This window comes from Theropithecus gelada, chromosome 2 (assembly GCF_003255815.1).
Source record: "Theropithecus gelada isolate Dixy chromosome 2, Tgel_1.0, whole genome shotgun sequence".
NCBI lineage: Eukaryota > Metazoa > Chordata > Mammalia > Primates > Cercopithecidae > Theropithecus > Theropithecus gelada.
The window spans coordinates 88,728,319-88,746,148 of NC_037669.1; the positions used below are offsets into that span (position 1 = coordinate 88,728,319).

General features: G+C 43.9%; 1 protein-coding gene across 6 annotated transcripts in view; it reads left to right on the forward strand.

Annotated features, from left to right (window-relative positions):
* DCAF1 (DDB1 and CUL4 associated factor 1) overlaps positions 1-17,830 on the forward strand; it is a 109,030-nt gene that overhangs the window by 22,384 nt on the left and 68,816 nt on the right. For 4 of the 6 annotated variants that reach the window (XR_003118038.1, XM_025374914.1, XM_025374912.1 and 1 more), the window contains 2 exons: positions 12,127-12,203; positions 16,270-16,343. Coding sequence is in view for 5 of the 6 variants with exons in the window: in XM_025374914.1 (XP_025230699.1) it covers positions 12,127-12,203; positions 16,270-16,343 (151 nt within the window). In the remaining variant the exon portion in view is untranslated. The remainder of the gene's footprint in view (positions 1-12,126; positions 12,204-16,269; positions 16,344-17,830) is intronic. The other 2 variants (XM_025374915.1, XM_025374916.1) reach the window with 2 other exon arrangements.

The window sequence follows — 17,830 nt, forward strand, 5'->3', positions numbered from 1 at the left end:
ACCTGACTAATTTTTAAATTTTTTGTAGAGGGAGGGTCTCCCTGTGTTACCCAGTCTGGTCTTGAACATCTGGGCTCAAGCAGTCCTCCTGTCTCAGCCTCCCAAAGTGGTGGGATTACAGGCGAAACCACCGTGCTGGCCTACTTGACTCTTCCACAGATACCTGAAACAGACCATGTCCAAAATTGAGCTTATCATCCTCATTTCTGTGTGCCTTCTCATTTATTCATAACTTAACACTTTTTTTTATTCCCTACTTAATTTTAAACTAAATGATTTTAAACTGAAAAACTTTTTTTATTTTTTATTTTTTGGGGCGATGGAGTCTCACTCTGTTGCCTAGGCTGGAGTGCAGTGGCTCGATATCAGCTCACCACAACCTTCACCTCCCGGGTTCAAGGAATTCTCCCTGCCTCAACCTCCTGAGTAGCTGGGATTACAGGTGCCTGCCATGATGCTGGCTAATTTTTGTATTTTTAGCAGAGGTGGGGTTTTGCCATGTTGGCCAGGCTGTTCTCAAACTCCTGACCTCAAGCGACCTGATTGCCTTGGCCTCCCAAAGTGCTGGGATTACAGGTGTGAGCCACTATGCCCAGCCTGTTTTTACTTTTATTTTTTTTTTTGAGACAGAGTCTTGCTCTCTGCCCCAGGCAGTGGTGCGATCTTGGCTCACTGCAACCCCCACCTCCTAGGTTCAAGTGATTCTCTTGCCTCAGCCTTTGGAGTAGCTGGAATTACAGGCATGAGCCACCATGCTCGGCTAATTTTTCTGTATTTTTTTTTATTAGAGACAGGGTTTTGCCGTGTTGGCCAGGCTGGTCTTGAACTCCTGACCTCAGGCGATCCGCCCACCTCAGCCTCCCAAAGTGCTGGGATTATAGGAGTGAGCCATTGCGCCTGGCCTTCGTTAGGTATTGCTCATGTGGACTGGCCCATTAAGCAGTGTGCCTTATAAGTTTGTCTCCAGTTTACCTTCTTTTAATACATCCTCCCCCTTGCTGAAAGATTCCTTTTTCTCATACACAAATATGATTTCCCTACCTTCATTCATAATTCTTCTCTGGCTTCCTTTTTCCTACAGGGTAAAATGTAAAGTTTTTAGGGTGGCCTATGAGGCCATTTATGATGTGGCTTACTTTTATAATATTGTAGTTCTTTCTCTATAAAAAGTAAGAAATCAATGTGTAAAAAGTTGTTTTCACAGCTCTGATATTGGGGATGGGATGTTGAGGATTCCCACGTTCCAGTGACCTTCTCCTTAGAAAACCCATGAGCACCTCTACCCAGCCTTTACTTTTCTCTCTTTCTACCTTAACAGATTTTTTTTTTCAATAAAATTATGTACCACACAGTTATTAAGTACCAGGTAGTGGGTAAATCATTATTTGAGGAGACACCAATAAAAAGACATAGTATCTGCTTTCAAGAATTTTACAATTTAGTGAGGAACCACGTGAAAAAAAGTTATAGTGTGGTATAATGGTGGAAAATAAAAATACGTACACGTGAATGATAGGAGTATCAAAACAAATCAAGGGGTGCTGGGTTGGATGCCTCACACCTGTAATCCCAGCCTGTCATAAATGGCGTCACATCATAAATAGCCCCATAGGATGAGAAAAAGAAGGATGGCCTCTTTTTTCTCCCTCATAGTATTAGTCTCTTTCTGTAAGTATTAACATTTTTTTTTTTTTTTAGATGAAATCTAGCTCTGTTGCCCAGGCTGGAGTGCAGTGGCACAGTCTCGGCTCACTGCAACCTCCGCCTCCAGGGTTCAAGCAATTCTCCTGCCTCAGCCTCCCGAGTTGCTGGGATTACAGGCGCCCACCACCACACCCAGTTTATTTTTGTATTTTCAGTAGAGATGGGGTTTCACTGTGTTGGCCAGGCTGGTCTTGAACTCCTGACCTCATAATCTGCCCGCCTCGGCCTCCCAAAGTGCTGGGATTACAAGCGTGAACTACTGCACCTGGCCGGATTAACATATTTTTTAATGTCTATGTGCCTTTACACTTGGTATTTCTTTGGCCTGAAATGCCTTTCCTTGGCATGTCTGCATGGCAGGCCTAGTCCTTACAAGAAGTAGTTCAAGAATCATGTCTGTAAAACCTTCACTGACTGACTTCCATAGGTAGGTTTGGGCTCCCCATCATTAAACAAAAAACATTTTTTTTTTTTTTTTTTTTAGTGACAGGGTCTCACTATGTCACCCAGGATGAAGTGCACTGGTGTGATTATAGCTCACTGCTAAATTTTTATTTTTTAATTTTTTTGCGGGAGACAGGGTTTCACTATGTTGCTTAGGCTGTTCTCAAACTCCTCACTTCAAACGTTCCTTCTTCGTTGTCTCCCAAAGTGCTGGGATTACAGGTGTGAACCACCATACCGGCCACCACTTTGTTTTAATACTCCTATCGTTCATATGTATGTATTTTAATTTTCACCCATTATGCCACATTGTACTATGTGTGTGTGTGTGTGTGTGTGTGTGTGTGTATATATATATATGTTTTTTTTTTTTTTTTTGAGACAGAATCTCACTCTGTTACCCGGGCTGGAGTGCAGTGGCGCGATCTTGGCTTACTGCAAGCTCTGCCTCCCGGATTAACACCATTCTCCTGCCTCAGCTGCCCGAGTAGCTGGGACTACAGGTGCCCGCCACCATGCCTGGCTAATTTTTTATATTTTTTGGTAAAGACGGGGTCTCAGGTTTCACCGTGTTAGCCAGGATGGTTTCAATCTCTTGACCTTGTGGTCCTCCTGCCTCAGCCTCCCAAAGTGCTGGGATTATAGGCATGAGCCACTGCACCCAGCTATAATTGTTTTTTTACACGTCTCTTCACTAAATTGTAAGCTTCTTGAAGGCAGAGACTATGTCTTTTTTTTTTGTTTTTGAGACAGGATCTCCCTCTGTTGCCCAGGCTGGAGTTTAGTGGTGTGATTTCGGGTCACTGCAACCTCAACTTCCTGGGCTTAGTTGATTCTCCCATCTGAGCTTCTTGAGTGGCTGTGACTACAGGCACACACCACCCTGCCTGGCTAATTTTTTGTATTTTTAGAAGAGATAGGTTTCATTATGTTGCCCAGGCTGGTCTTGAACACCTGGACTCAAGCAATCCACCTGCCTCAGCCTCCCAAAGTGCTGAGATTATAGGCGTGAGCCACCATGCCTGGCCTACGACTATGTCTTTTTATTGGTGTCTCCTCAAATGATGATTTGTCCACTGCCTGGGATATGTAGGTATATATGTATGGTATATAATTTTATTTAATAAATGTGTCAAGATGGAGAAAAAGTGAAAAGTAAAGGCTGGGGAGGGGTGCTCATGGGTTTTCTAAGGGGAAGGTCACTGGAATGTGGGGATCCTTAACGTCTCATCTTCAAAACCATAGCTGTTAAAAAATTGTTTTGTCTGTGCAGTGATCTCTTACTTTTTATGGAGAACTATGATATTATGAAAGTTTAAATGGGGATAAATGCATTGTTCCTAATTGCTTTTAATACATAGGGAACCTGTGAGAATACCGCGTTTCTTTAAGGAACAGGATTATTGCTGACTGGTGGAAACTGGATTTTAATTGGTAGAGGCATTGGAGATTAAGAAAGTTAGCAAGCCTGTAATCCCAGCACTTTGGGAGGCCGAGATGGGCGGATCACGAGGTCAGGATATCGAGACCATCCTGGCTAAAACGGTGAAACCCCGTCTCTACTAAAAAATACAAAAAAACTAGCCAGGCGTGGTGGCGGGCGCCTGTAGTCCCAGCTACTCGGGAGGCTGAGGCAGGAGAATGGCGTGAACCCGGGAGGCAGAGCTTGCAGCGAGTTGAGATCCGGCCACTGCACTCCAGCCTGGGTGACAGAGCAAGACTCCGTCTCAAAAAAAAAAAAAAAAAAAAAAAAAAAAAGAAGAAAGTTAGGCCAGGTGTAGTGGTTTATGCCTCTAATCCCAGCACTTTGGAAGGCTGAGGTAGGAGGATCGCTTGAGGCCACAAGTTAAAGACCAGCTTGGGCAACATAGTAAGACCCCGTCTTAATTTAAAAAACAAAACAAAAAAAGAATAATTAAACACCAGCTATTAAACAAGATACTTGAAATGCAGCCACAGTGAGTTAGAGAATCTAAATATTGTGCTGTTAACATGTGTATAATTGATGTAACTGTGAAAGGAGGAGAGTGTTGTTAATGAAGATGGTTATGTGGATTCATTCACTTGTTCAAGAAATATTCTTTGAGCACTTATACTAAAAGTACTTAATGTTTTATTTTCAACATTATTTTACATTATCATATTTTATCCTCAACTTTTTCAATATGCTATGCTCTTCAGCAATGCAAAACCTAAAATTTGTTTGGACAGAGGGATACTGTCCTCAAGGAGATAACTACCTGGGAAGCAACTAAGACTAACAGAGGCCTGGCATGGTGGTTCATACTTGTTATCCTAGCAGTTTGGGAGGCAAAGGCAGGTGAATTGCTTGAGCCCAGGAGCTCAAAACCAGCCTGCCCAACATGATGAGACTCTTGTCTCTACAAAAAATGCAAAAATTAGCCAGGCGTGGTGGCACGTGCCTGTAGTCTCAGCTACTCAGGAGGCTGAGGTAGGAGGATTGCTTGAGCCAGGTAGGTCGAGGCTGCAGTGAGCTGAGATTGTGCCACTACACTCCAGCCTGGGCAACAGAGACTCTTCTCAACAACAACAACAAAAACTAACAGATAAGGAACAATGCATAGTAGCACAAAATAGTATATAATGATGAAGTGCCAAATCAGGCAGTATGGTGGTTTTTGTGTGTGTGTGTGTGTGTGTATATATATATATAAAACACACCTACTGTAATGGGAAGGTTTATAAATATTAAAGAGGTTATCAGAATGGAAAGAAAATGAGTGAATCGGTTCATTCTACTCAACAAATATTTGAGGACATTGTTTTGGTGTCAGAACTGTAAGAGGCACTTATCTGAACTTCCCCTTCCTCATTTGTCCCTCAAAGTATCTCTGAAAGATACATCATTAAATGATAGACTTTCTCAGATTTACTTGCAAAAAACTGCATAGTGAGGCAGTGGAAACTTAGGTTAGAATCCTGGGTTTCGACTCCAATTCCAATGTTTTTTTTTCCCCCAAGGCTGGAGTACAGTGTTGTACTCACTGCAGTCTCAACCTCCTGGACTCAAGTGATCTTCCCACCTCAGCCCTCTGAGTGGCTGGGGCACATGTTATCATGCTCCACTAATTTTTTTTTTTTTTTTTGTAGATACGGGATTTTGCTAGGTTACCCAGGCTGGTCAGTTTATTTTATTTTAATCGCGGGCAACTTCCCTTCTTCACCAAATTGTGGGTCTGTTTACTGGGTATTTTCTGAAATAGTTTTAGGGTTTTGTTTTTTGTTTTCTTCCCTCATCTGGCTGCAGGTTTGCGTGTTTTAGTGTATTCCAGGAAGAGCAAATGAATTTTAGGCCTGGCTGCTTTTTTATTGACCATTATTTTTATGATCTTTTGACAGTTTCGTAAGAACAATGTATGTCATTTTGTAACCTGAATCATCCTTTTATTAGTTTTTGACTTGATTCTGCTGAAAGAGGCTGGCTTTGGGCCAAGCTGTGTGAGTGGGCTTTTTTAAAAAAATTTTTTTAAATTTTTTTTTTTTTTTTTTTTGAGATGGAGTCTCACTCTGTCGCCCAGGCTGGAGTGCAGTGGTGTTATCTTGGCTTACTGCAACTTCCGCCTCCCAGGTGCAAGCAGTTCTCCTGCCTCAGTCTCCCGAGTAGCTGGGATTACAGGCACCTACCTCCACACCTGGCTAATTTTTTGTATTTTTTTAATAGAGGTGGGATTTCACCACGTTGGCCAGGCTGGTCTTGTTTTTGAGACGGAGTCTCCTCTGTCGCCCAGGCTGGAGTGCAGTGGTGTGATCTCAGCTCACTGTAAGCTCCACCTCCCGAGTTCACGCTATTCTGCCTCAGCCTCCTCAGTAGCTGGGATTACAGGCGCCCGCCAACACGCCTGGCTAATTTTTTTGTGTTTTTAGTAGAGACGGGGTTTCACCATGTTAGCCAGGATGGTCTTGATCTCCTGACCTCATGGTCCGCCCGCCTCTGCCTCCCAAAGTGCTGGGATTACTGCTGGCATGAGTCACCGTGCCCAGCCATTTTTTTTTTTGAGATGTAATTTATATACTGTAAAGTACTCTGCTAGGTGGATTTTTTTTTTGTAAGACCATTATTGAGATTGAGTTATAGTAGAACTTGAGTACCAGATTGCACCCTCCTGCCTCATCCCAGTCAATAGCTACCCTAAATTAACTGTTTTTCCTATTTTTGATTCTCAGTTTTTTGCTTGTTTTGAGATGGAGTCTCACTCTGTCACCCAGGCTGGAGTGCAGTGGCTTGATCTTGGCTCACTGCAATCTCTGCCTCCCTGGCTCAAGTGAGTCTCCTGCCTCAGCCTCCTGAGTAACTGGCATTATAGGTGCCCACCACCATGCCTGGCTAATTTTCGTATTTTAGTAGAGATGGGTTTTACCCTGTTGGCCAGGCTGGTCTTGACCTCCTGACCTCAAGTGACCCACCTGCTTCAGCCTCCCAAAGTGCTGGGATTATAGGTGTGAGCCACTGCGCCTGGCCCAATTCCCAGTTTTTATAATGCCAATTACTCTTGGAAAATGAGAAGAGAAGACTAAACAGAAGGAAAAACCCCCACAATTAACACCTAAAGAGCTCTTACTTGTCAGGTTTTGTTCTAATTAACTTAAACCCAGGGAAACTCTAATGTAGACTATTAGCTTGAGGCACAGAGAGGTTACATAATTTACCCAGAGTGTCTCACACTGTGGAAGAGCTCAGATTTGAACCCTGAATATCTGGCTCCAAAAGTCACTTTTATTATTTTTTTGGAGACATGGTGCAGCAATTTTTCTTCTTCTTATTATTTTTTTATTTATTTTTTGAGACGGAGTCTCCCTCTGTCGCCCGGGCTGGCATACAATGGCACAATCTCGGCTCACTGCAAGCTCTGCCTCCCGGGTTCACGCCATTCTCCTGCTTCAGCTTCCCAAGTAGCTGGGACTACAGGTGCCTGCCACCACGCCTGGCTATTTTTTTGTATTTTTAGTAGAGATGGGGTTTCACCATGTTAGCCAGAATGGTCTCGATCTCCTGACCTCGTGATCCTCCTGCCTCGGCCTCTCAAAGTGCTGGGATTACAGGCGTGAGCCACCGCTCCCCACCCTGGAGTGCAGCAGTTTTATCATAGCTCACTGCAGCCTTGAATTCCTGGGCTCAAGCCATCTTCCAGTCTCAGTCTCCTGAGTAGCAGGGACTATAGGATGTGTTGCCACCATGCCTGGCTAGTTTTTAAATTTTTAGAGGAGATGGGGGGATTTCCCTATATTGCCCAGGCTGGTCTCTTAACTCCTTACTTCTAGTGATTTTCCCACCTTGGCCTCCCAAAGTGCTGGGATTATAGGCATGAGCTACTGTGTCTGGCCCAGAGGCCGTATTTTTAACTTCTTTGCTATATTGCTTAGTTTCAACTGAGGATACTAGTAGATCTTTTTGGTTTTTTTTTCTTTTTTGATACTAGTAGATCTTACAATATATAATTCTAAATATATTTAGTGAAGCTGAGGTGGAAGTATTGCTTGAGTCCAGGAGTTCAAGACCAGCCTGGGCAACATAGCAAGATGCTGTCTATATAAAAAATAAAAAAAAATAGCCAGGTATAAGGCCAGGCACAGTGGCTCACACCTGTAATCACAGCACTTTGGGAAGCTGAGGCAGGTGGATCATGAGGTTAGGAGTTTGAGACCGCCTGACCAACATGGTGAAACCTCATTTCTACTAAAAATACAAAAACTAGCCGGGCATGGTGGTGTGTACCTGTAACCCCAGCTACTCAGGAGGCTAAGGTAGGAGAATCGCTTGAACCTGGGAGGCGGAGGTTGCAGTGAGCCAAGATTGCGCCACTGCACTACAGCCTGGGCGACAGAGCGAGACTCGGTCTCAAAAAAAAAAAAAAAACAAACACCCAGGTATGCTTATGCACACCTGTAGTCCCACCTACTTGGGAAGCTGATGCAGGAGGATTGTTTAAGCTCAGGAGTTTGAGGCTGCAGTGAGGTATGATTGTGCCACTGTGCCACTGTAGTCCAGCCTGAGAGACAGTGAGACCCTGTCTCTTAAAAAATAAAAAAATAAAAAAATAAAAACCATCACCAACAAAAAAAATATGTACACATACATTATTTTGTGTGATTGCCCTTTGTGTCAAAGAGAGGTTTCAGAGTTTAGAAGGAAAGGAAGAAAAAGCAGAAATACTTCTGAAGCTTGATTAGAGTGGACCAGTAATTTTTGCAGAGAGTTTAACTCTTTTATTTATTTATTTTTTTGAGACAGAGTTTTACTCTTGTTGGCCAGGCTGGAGTGCGATGGCATGATCTCGGCTCACTTCAACCTCCGCCTCCCGAGTTTAAGCGATTCTCCTGCCTCAGCCTCCCGAATAGCTGAATTTACAGGCATGCACCACCATGCTTGGCTAATTTTTTGTACTTTTAGTGGAGATGAGGTTTCTCCATCTTGGTCAGGCTGATCTTAAACTCCCGACCTCAGGTGATCAGCCCGCCTCGGCCTCCCAAAGTGCTGGGATTATAGGCGTGAGCCACCACACCAGCCAAGAAAGTTTAACTCTTAAGACTAGAAAGGGCTGGGCTCACACCTATAATCCTAGCACTTTGGGAAACCAAGACAGGCGGATCACCTGAGGTCAGGAGTTTGAGATCAGCCTGACTAACATGGCAAAACCCTGTCTCTACTAAAAAAAAAAAAAAAAAAAAAAAAAAAAACCAGAAATTAGCTGGGCGTGGTGGCACATGTGTGTAATCCCAGCTACTTGGGAGTCTGAGGCAGAAGAATCGCTTGAACTCGGAAGGTGGAGGTTTCAGTGAGTCGACGTCACGCCATTGCACTCCAGCCTGGGTGACAGAGCGAGACTCCATCTCAAAAAAAAAAAAAAAAAAAAAAAGGACTAGCAAGGCTGGGTGTGGCAGCTGAATGCCTGTAATCCCAGAACTTTGGTAGGCCAAGGTGGGCTTGAGCCCAGGAGTTTGAGTCAGCCTGGGGAGCAAATTCCCCATCTACAAAAAATTTTTAAAGTTAGCTGGGCATGGTGGTGTGCCTGTAGTCCCAGTTATTCGGGAGCCTGAGGTGGGAGGATCACTTGAGGCTTCAGTGAGCCATGAGTCGTGCTGCTGCACTGCAGCCTGAGCAACCGAGTGACACCCCGTTTTTTTTTTTTGGTTTTTGGTTTGGTTTTTTGAGAGAATCTCATTCTGTCACCCATGCTAGACCTTGTTTCTTTAAAAAAAAAAAAAAAAAAAAAAGGGCCGGGCGCGGTGGCTCAAGCCTGTAATCCCAGCACTTTGGGAGGCCGAGGCGGGCGGATCACGAGGTCAGGAGATCGAGACCATCCTGGCTAACATGGTGAAACCCCGTCTCTACTAAAAATACAAAAAACTAGCCGGGCGTGGTGGCGGGCGCCTGTAGTCCCAGCTACTCGGAGGCTGAGGCAGGAGAATGGCCTGAACCTGGGAGGCGGAGCTTGCAGTGAGCCGAGATCGCGCCACTGCACTCCAGCCTGGGTGACACAGCGTGAGACTCCGTCTCAAAAAAAAAAAAAAAAAAAAAAAAAAGACTAGAAAGTATGGTGTCCTGGAAATAAGCACATAGGAGAGTTTGACATAGGACAGAGCATGTTAGGTGGAGAGTATGATAGTCTTGTATTGGCTTGTCATTGTAATACAGTGTCAGTCTTAGGACACTCAAATAGTAATTTTTCTTGTTTTTTTTTTTTATTTAAGATGGAGTTTCGCTCTTGTTTCCCAAGCTGGAGTACAATGGAGTGCAACCTCTGCCTCCTGGGTTCAAGCGATTCTCCTGCCTCAGCCTCCTGAGTAGCTGGGATTACAGGCATGTGCCACCATGCCCTGTTAATTTTGTATTTTTAGTAGAGATGGGGTTTCTCCATGTTGGTCAGGCTGGTCTCGAACTCCCGACCTCAGGTGATCCACCCACTTTGGCCTCCCAAAGTGTTGGGATTACAGGTGTGAGCCACTGTGTCCAGCCATTTTTCTTGCTTTATAAATAATTCATGAATAGCCAGGCGCAGTGGCTCACACCTGTAATCCCAGCACTTTAGGAGGCTGAGGCGGGCAGATCACCTGAGGTCAGGAGTTCGAGACCAGCCTGACCAACATGGAGAAACCCCATCTTTACTAATAATACAAAAATTAGCCGGGCATGGTGGCACATGCCTGTAATCCCAGCTACTCAAGAGGCTGAGGCAGGAGAATCGCTTGAACCCGGGAGGCAGAGGTCGCGGTGAGCTGAGATAGCACCATTGCTTGGGCAACAAGAGTGAAACTCCATCTCAAAAAAAAAAAAGACTGCATGAATAAAATAGAACTTTTCATATGTTCAGCAATATGGATGACTCTCAGAACATGCTATGTGAAAGTCAGATGTAAAAAGATTATATATGGTTCAATTTATGTGAAAGTCTGGAACAAGCCAGACACAGTGTTGCGTGCCTGTAGACCCAGCTACTTGGGAGGCTGAGGCAGGAGGATTGCTTGAGGCCAAGAGTTTGAAGCTGTAGTGTGCTATATTTATGCTTGTAAATAGCCACTATATTCCAGCCTGGGCAACATAGGAAGACCCCATCTCTACAAGAAAAAAAAGAAAAAAAATTCTGGATCAGGCAGAACTCACCTGCAGTGAGAGAAAGCAGATGTATGGTTACTTGGGGCAGGGGTGGAGGCTTAGATGGTGGGAAGAATGTTACAAGCTGAGGTAATAGCACTGTAACCCTGAATAGGAGTGAAATTGGGCTCTTTGAAGAACAGTGACTGAAGCTTAATGCGGGGGGGTGGGGATGAGTGGAAGAAATGGTCAGGAAGCAGCAGGCAGAAGCCAGATAATTGCAGGCCATAGTAGTACTTGGATTTAATTCAGGGTATTGTGGTAAGTCATTGGAAGTTGGAGAATGAATTGCGTCAGGTCAGACATGGAAGCGGGAAGCAAGGAGACTGGTAAAGAGACCATTGGAAGTAATCCAGGCACTTGATGATGGTAGTCTGGATGAGGATAGGAGTGGTAAAGAGTTAGAGAAGTGATGTGAGTCAGGAAATACCTTGTAGTAGAGCTAATAGAAATTGTGGGAGAGGGAGTAGAAAAGGAAGTTTTTTTTTTTTTTTTTTTTTTTTTGATACGGAGTTTTGCTCTTGTTGCCTGGAGTGCAATGGTGCGATCTCAGCTCACCGCAACCTCCGCCTCCTGGGTTCAAGTGATTCTCCTGCCTCGGCCTCCTGAGTAGCTGGGATTACAGGCATGTGCCACCATGCCCAGCTAATTTTGTATTTTTAGTAGAGACGGGATTTCTCCATGTTGTTCAGGCTGGTCTCGAACTCCCAACCTCAGGTGATCCTTCTGCCTCGGCCTCCCAAAGTGCTGAGATTACAGGCGTGAGCCATCGTGCCTGGCAGGAAAAGGAAGATTTTAAAGATGACTCCTAGGTTTTTGGTTTCTGAGGTGAAGGTAATGTTATTTTTTGAGGCAGGGAAAGTTTATATAAGAATGAGTTTTGGGGGCGGGGTGTGGTAGCTCACGCCTGTCATCCCAGCACTTTGGGAGGCCGAGGCAAGGAGATCACGAATTCAGGAGATTGAGACCATCCTGGCTAACATGGTGAAACCCCGTCTCTACTAAAAATACAAAAAATTAGCTGGACGTGGTGGCGGGTGCCTGTAGTCCCAGCTATGCAGGATGCTGAGGCAGGAGAATGGTGTGAACCTGGGAGGCAGAGCTTGCAGTGAGCCAGGATCACACCACTGCACTCCAGCCTGGGTGACAGAGCGAGACTCCATCAAAAAAAAAAAAAAAAAAGAATGAGTTTGGGAGAAGAAACTGTTTTATGAGATAATTGCTTAGATTTCTATGTACGTCAGAAGAAATAGCCTTTTTCTAACTTTGGTTTTATTTTCTACCTTGACTGTCGAATTGACTGTTGTAGGAGGTGGTGCATTTTTTTATGCTTGTCCAGAGTTGACTTCTTGTTCCCTTTGTGCTAGGATGTCTCAATTGATTGAAAAAGAAACTGAAGAGTATCGTAAAGGGGATCCAGACCCATTTGATGATCGACATCCTGGTAAGACTTGTGCTCCTAAGTGTGGGTCTTTTTTTTCTCTTTTTTTTCTTTTAAGACACTTTCATTAAAGCAAGAGTCTTTTTTTTCTTTTTTAAAAAAGAAAAATTGCTTATGGGAATATTTTTGAGTTGCAATAGCATCTTCTGTGGTAAGTTTTAAGACCTTTTATTTGTTAAAATGTTGCTCAAGGTGGAACCGGTGAGGAGAAATAAATTTCTGGAAAAAATTGGAAATATTTTTGGTATTTGCCGATTAAATATCATTTAACTAACCTAAAGGAACAAAAGTAGGTGTACTTTAGTTAACTCGGTTGGTATGATGACAAAGAATTAAAAAGAAAAATGGTCTTCCTTTCGGACTTTTTCCTTTTTGATACTCACTCTGTTGCCCAGGTTGCAGTGCAGTGGCATGATCATAGCTCACTGCAGCCTGGATCTCCTGGCTCAAACTGTCCTCCCACTTCAAGCCTCTTGAGTAGCTGCGACTACAGGCATGTACCATCATGCCTGGCTGATTTTTATTTTTTATTTGTTTGTAGAGATGGGGTCTTGCTTTGCTGCCCAAGTTGGTCTCGAACTCCTGGACGCAAGCTGTCCTCCTGCCTGGGCCTCCCAAAGTGCTGGGATTATAGGCTTGAGCTACTGTGCCCAGCCAACTTTTTTAAACCATAAAAGCAAAAGATGTTCTTCTCTGTGCCTTCATCTTTCTAATAATAGTTATCCTTTTAATAATTATCCTTTTACTGTTGGAGAAATATAGTTGAGAAAACATTCAGTGTCCTGCTTTTAGTTAGGAAGTTGGTATTTGGAACCTTGACGTTTATGTCTGCTTTGGTGTCTTGAGAACTAAAGTGTGCCTTCTCGTGTTAATTTGGTTTTATTTTGGGCTTATTTATTTATTTATTTTTTGAGATGGCGCCTTGCTCTGTCGCCCAGCCTGGAGTGCAGTGGCACAATCTTGGCTCACTGCAACCACAGCTTCTTGGGTTCAAGCAATTTTTGTGCCTCAGTGTTCCAAGTAGCTGGGATTACAAGCATGCCCCACCACAGTCGGCTAATTTTTGCATTTTTAATAGAGAAGGGGTTTCACCATGTTGGCCAAGCTGGTCTTGAACTCCTGACGTCAAGTGATCTACCTGCCTCCGCCTCCCAAAGTGCTGGGATTACAGGCATGAGCCACTGAGCCTGACCAATTTTGGGCTAATTTAATTAAGGTCATGACAGCACCTGCTTTGGTATGGAATTTGCTACTGTGGTACAGAATTATGAGGGACTTGAGACTGCCATTTTTTGTTTACTATAAAGTAGATCACCAGTAGGCAAAGCTGAAGTCATTCATGGGCCCATAGTGCATATAAGCTCTATAGCCTGAAGCAGTCCTTTCTGGAGAGGAGTCTGAAATTTTGGCCTGGTGCAGTGGCTCACGCCTGTAATCCCAGCATTTTGGGAGGCCGAGGCAGGAGGATCACCTGAGGTCAGGAGTTCACGACCAGCCTGACCAACATGGAGAAACCCCGTCTCTACTAAATACACAAAATTAGCCAGGCATAGTGGTGCATGCCTGTAATCCCAGCTACTCAGGAGGCTGAGGCAGGAGAATTTCTTGAACCCGGGAGGCAGAGGTTGTGGTGAGCCGAGATCGCTCCATTGAACTCCAGCCTGGGCAACAAGAGCAAAACTCTGTCTCAAAAAAAAAAAAAAAAAAAAAAAAAGAAAGAAAATTTGTGTGTGGAAAGAGAGTGTGAATGAGTGGGAGTTATAAAAATAAGAACATTGTATATTCACCTGAATGTTCCAGGGTTTACTGCTATTTCTTATACTTTTGTTCTCACATGTAAGCTAGGCATTTCAGATTGAGAGTCTAGTTGCTTATGTGATGTTATCTGCTGCTCTTGTCCTGGACATCCCTACTTGTGACTACAGAGGAATATTCACGATTTAACCCACATCTTCAGTAACTCAAATCAGAGCATGAAGAAGAAAGTGAATGTGAAATCAGAAATTAAGTTAATGCATAGGATTATGAAAAGCATTAAAAGATAGATGATCATGCTGAGTGTCATTGCCTGGAGATGGATTAAATGGCAATGAGGAAGAAAGGAGAGACAGAAAGATATGCCATTTTTCAGTAGAGCTTAAAAAGCAATTTTTTCCTAACTGTTAATGTTAAGCAATATTTGTCAGTGGCATTATCTCTTTCATTAAAAATAAGGATTTCAGTTTCATGATTTATTTATTTATTTATTTATTTATTTATTTTTTTTGAGACGGAGTCTCGCTCTGTCACCCAGGCTGGAGTGCAGTGGCCGGATCTCAGCTCACTGCAAGCTCCGCCTCCCGGGTTCCCGCCATTCTCCTGCCTCAGCCTCCCGAGCAGCTGGGACTACAGGCGCCCACCACCTCGCCCGGCTAGTTTTTTGTATTTTTTTTTAGTAGAGACGGGGTTTCACCATGTTAGCCAGGATGGTCTCGATCTCCTGACTTCGTGATCCGCCCGTCTCGGCCTCCCAAAGTGCTGGGATTACAGGCTTGAGCCACCGCGCCCGGCCCAGTTTCATGATTTATAAACAGCTAACATTAGGTAATGTATGATCCTTTTTGTTTTGGTGGTGCTTTTCTCTAATGTTTCTTTTTGTGAATTACTTTGAGATACTAATTAACAGCTTGGTAAAAACATCAGCAGCTCACATCTTGTCTTCATCCTCTATTGTATGTTTTGACTGAATTTACCTCTCTAAATGCTCTGAAAGGAAATGAAATAAATTAGAGGTTTCTGCTTTAAAAGCAAACCAGGCCGTGCGCAATGACTTATACCTGTAATCCCAGCACTTTGGGAGACTGAGGCGGGCAGATCACCTGAGGTCAGGAATTCGAGACTAGCCTGGCCAACATGGTGAAACCCCAACTCTACTAAAAATACAAAAATTAGCCGGGCGTGGTGGCAGGCACTTGTAATCCTAGCTACTTGGGAGGCTGAGGCAGGAGAATTGCTTGAATTTAGGAGGTGGAGGTTGCAGTGAGCCAAGATTGAGCTGCTGTACTCCAGCCTTGGCGACAGAGCAAGACTCCGTCTCAAAAATCCAACAACAACAAACTGTAATTCTCCCTTCCATCAACTAATTCTTCTATCATTAGGCTATGCATTGAGTTGATCCTAGGCCCCTGGCCTCCTTTCTTTCCACAAGAGCTAGGAAGTTAAGATGGCCAAGGTTACTGTATCTTTAGGGTTAGTGATTGCTTGGTAGAATTCACCCCCGTCACCTTGACCCAGGGTGTCCTTACATGTTTGAGGATGCATCTCTGTTGCTATTGTCATTGTAGTAGAAGGAGAGGTTGGACTTGGAGCCTGTCTTCTCCAGGCCACCCATAGTTAGAAGCATGCTTCCTACCTTTTTATGGATGGGAAGTCAGAAGTTTTCTCTCTCTTAGGTTTCTTTATGATTCTTTTGTAGACCTTGTATACTCTTGGTGATGCTGATCTGGATCTAGTACTTGTTTAATTCAGCAGTGCTGTATAGGCAGTGTGCTAGGAGATGGGAAGGCTAGAGAGCAGTGTCTCAGGTTTTTACATTGTTATTTTTAAAGCATATTTCTTTTTTTCTTTTTTATTTTTTTCCAGACAGAGTCTTGCTCTGTCACCCAGGCTGGATTGCAGTGGTGTAATCTCGGCTCACTGCAGCCTCCACCTCCTAGGTTCAAGCAATTCTCCTGCCTCAGCCTCCTGAGTAGATGGGATTACAGGTGCCCGCCACTGCACCTGGCTAATTTTTGTATTTTTACTAGAGATGGGATTTCACCATGTTGGCCAGGCTGGTCTCAAACTCCTGACCTTGTGATCTGCCCGCCTCGGCCTCCCAAAGTGCTGGGATTACAGGCATGAGCCACCACACCCAGCCTAAAGCATGTTTCTTATGTAATCTAGTTTAGCACAATAATCTTTTGTTTCTGATTATTTTTGCTGGCATTTTATTAGTTTTTGTAACAACCCAGGTGCCTTTCCAGAGGTCTAAGTTGCTTGACTGGGGTGACTTACTCATTCCTTTGTTCCTCCCCTCTTCTCTTGGTAGGTCGAGCTGATCCAGAGTGTATGCTGGGCCACTTGCTGAGAATACTCTTCAAGAATGATGATTTCATGAATGCAGTAGGTTTGCTTCTTACTTTTCTCCAGCAATTACCACCTGTAGATTTTGTATCTTTATTGTTTTTTCATGAATAGTTTGCCTTCTCCTAAGGCCTTGACAAAGTTGGGAGTAGAGTTTTTTGCCAAAGTCCTGGTTGTGGCCATAATGCTTTCTCTTTGATATGTACTTTGATATTGGTGAGGCCTCCCAAGGTATCTACGCTCATTCTTGGGCAAAATGATTTTGAATTTGAGAGTATAGGGGCCCTCTTGAGTTTTTGAATGGAAAAATAAGAGTGATGCATACAGCATGCTTCTGCACTGACACTGTGGGGTATGCATTGGGCATGCAGAGGGATAGAAAGGTGCTTTCTCTCTATCTTGAGGGGCATGTGAGGAGTAAATTAGAATATACATATTTTACTCAGCTCCTGAACATAGTAATTGCTCAACAAATTGTGGCTGATAGTTTTGTTTTTGGAGGTGGGATGCCATGATGTTTGAGAACGTGGGCTTTGGGAGTCCATGTTTTGGATTTAAATCCAGCTCCATATTTCACTGACAGACTTAAGTCCCTTCAAGCTTTATTTTCTCCCCACTTTCTTTTTCTTTTCTTCCTTTTGAGACAGGGTCTGGCTCTGTCACTCAGGCTGGAATGCAATGGCACAGTCTTGGCTCACTGCAACCTCTGCCTTCTGGGCTCAGGCGATTCTCCTGCCTCAGCCTCCCGAGTAGCTGGGACCACAGGTGCCTGCCAACCACACCTGGTTTATTTTTTTGTATGTTTAGTAGAGATGGGCTTTCACCATGTTGGCCAGGCTGATCTTGAACTCCTGACCTCAAGTGATCCACCCACCTTGGCCTCCCTAAGTGCTGGGATTACAGACGTGAACCACTGCGCCCCGCTGCAGCCTTATTTTTCTAGTCTATAAAATGGAGTTAATAGCATTTAAAACCTTTTTGGTAATCCTTGAGTGAAATTAAGCATGAAGGTGCTTGGCAGAGAGCCAGGCACATGATAAAGGCCGAATAGGTATTAGCTATTATTATCATTTATTTATTTACTTATTTATTTTTTGAGACAGAGTTTCACTTTTGTTACCCAGGCTGGAGTACAGTGGCATGATCTCGGCTCACTGCAACCTCTGCCTCCCGGATTTCAAGTAATTCTTCTGACTCAGCCTCCTGAGTAGCTGGGACTACAGGCATGCGCCAGCACACCCGGCTAATTTTTGTATTTTTGGTAGAGACGGGGTTTCTCCATGTTGGTCAGGCTGTTCTCAAACTCCTGACCTTGGGTGATCCACCTGCCTTGGCCTGCCAAAGTGCTGGGATTACAGGCATGAGCCACTGTACCCAGCCAGTGTTAGCTATTATTATCTGTATTATGTTGACTCCTAGATTTATTTCTGTATCACCAATGTGTCTTTCTTAGTTTCAGATCACTTCCAACTGCCTTCTAGACATTTCCTTCTGGGTATCTCCCATATACACCTTGAATTTTATGT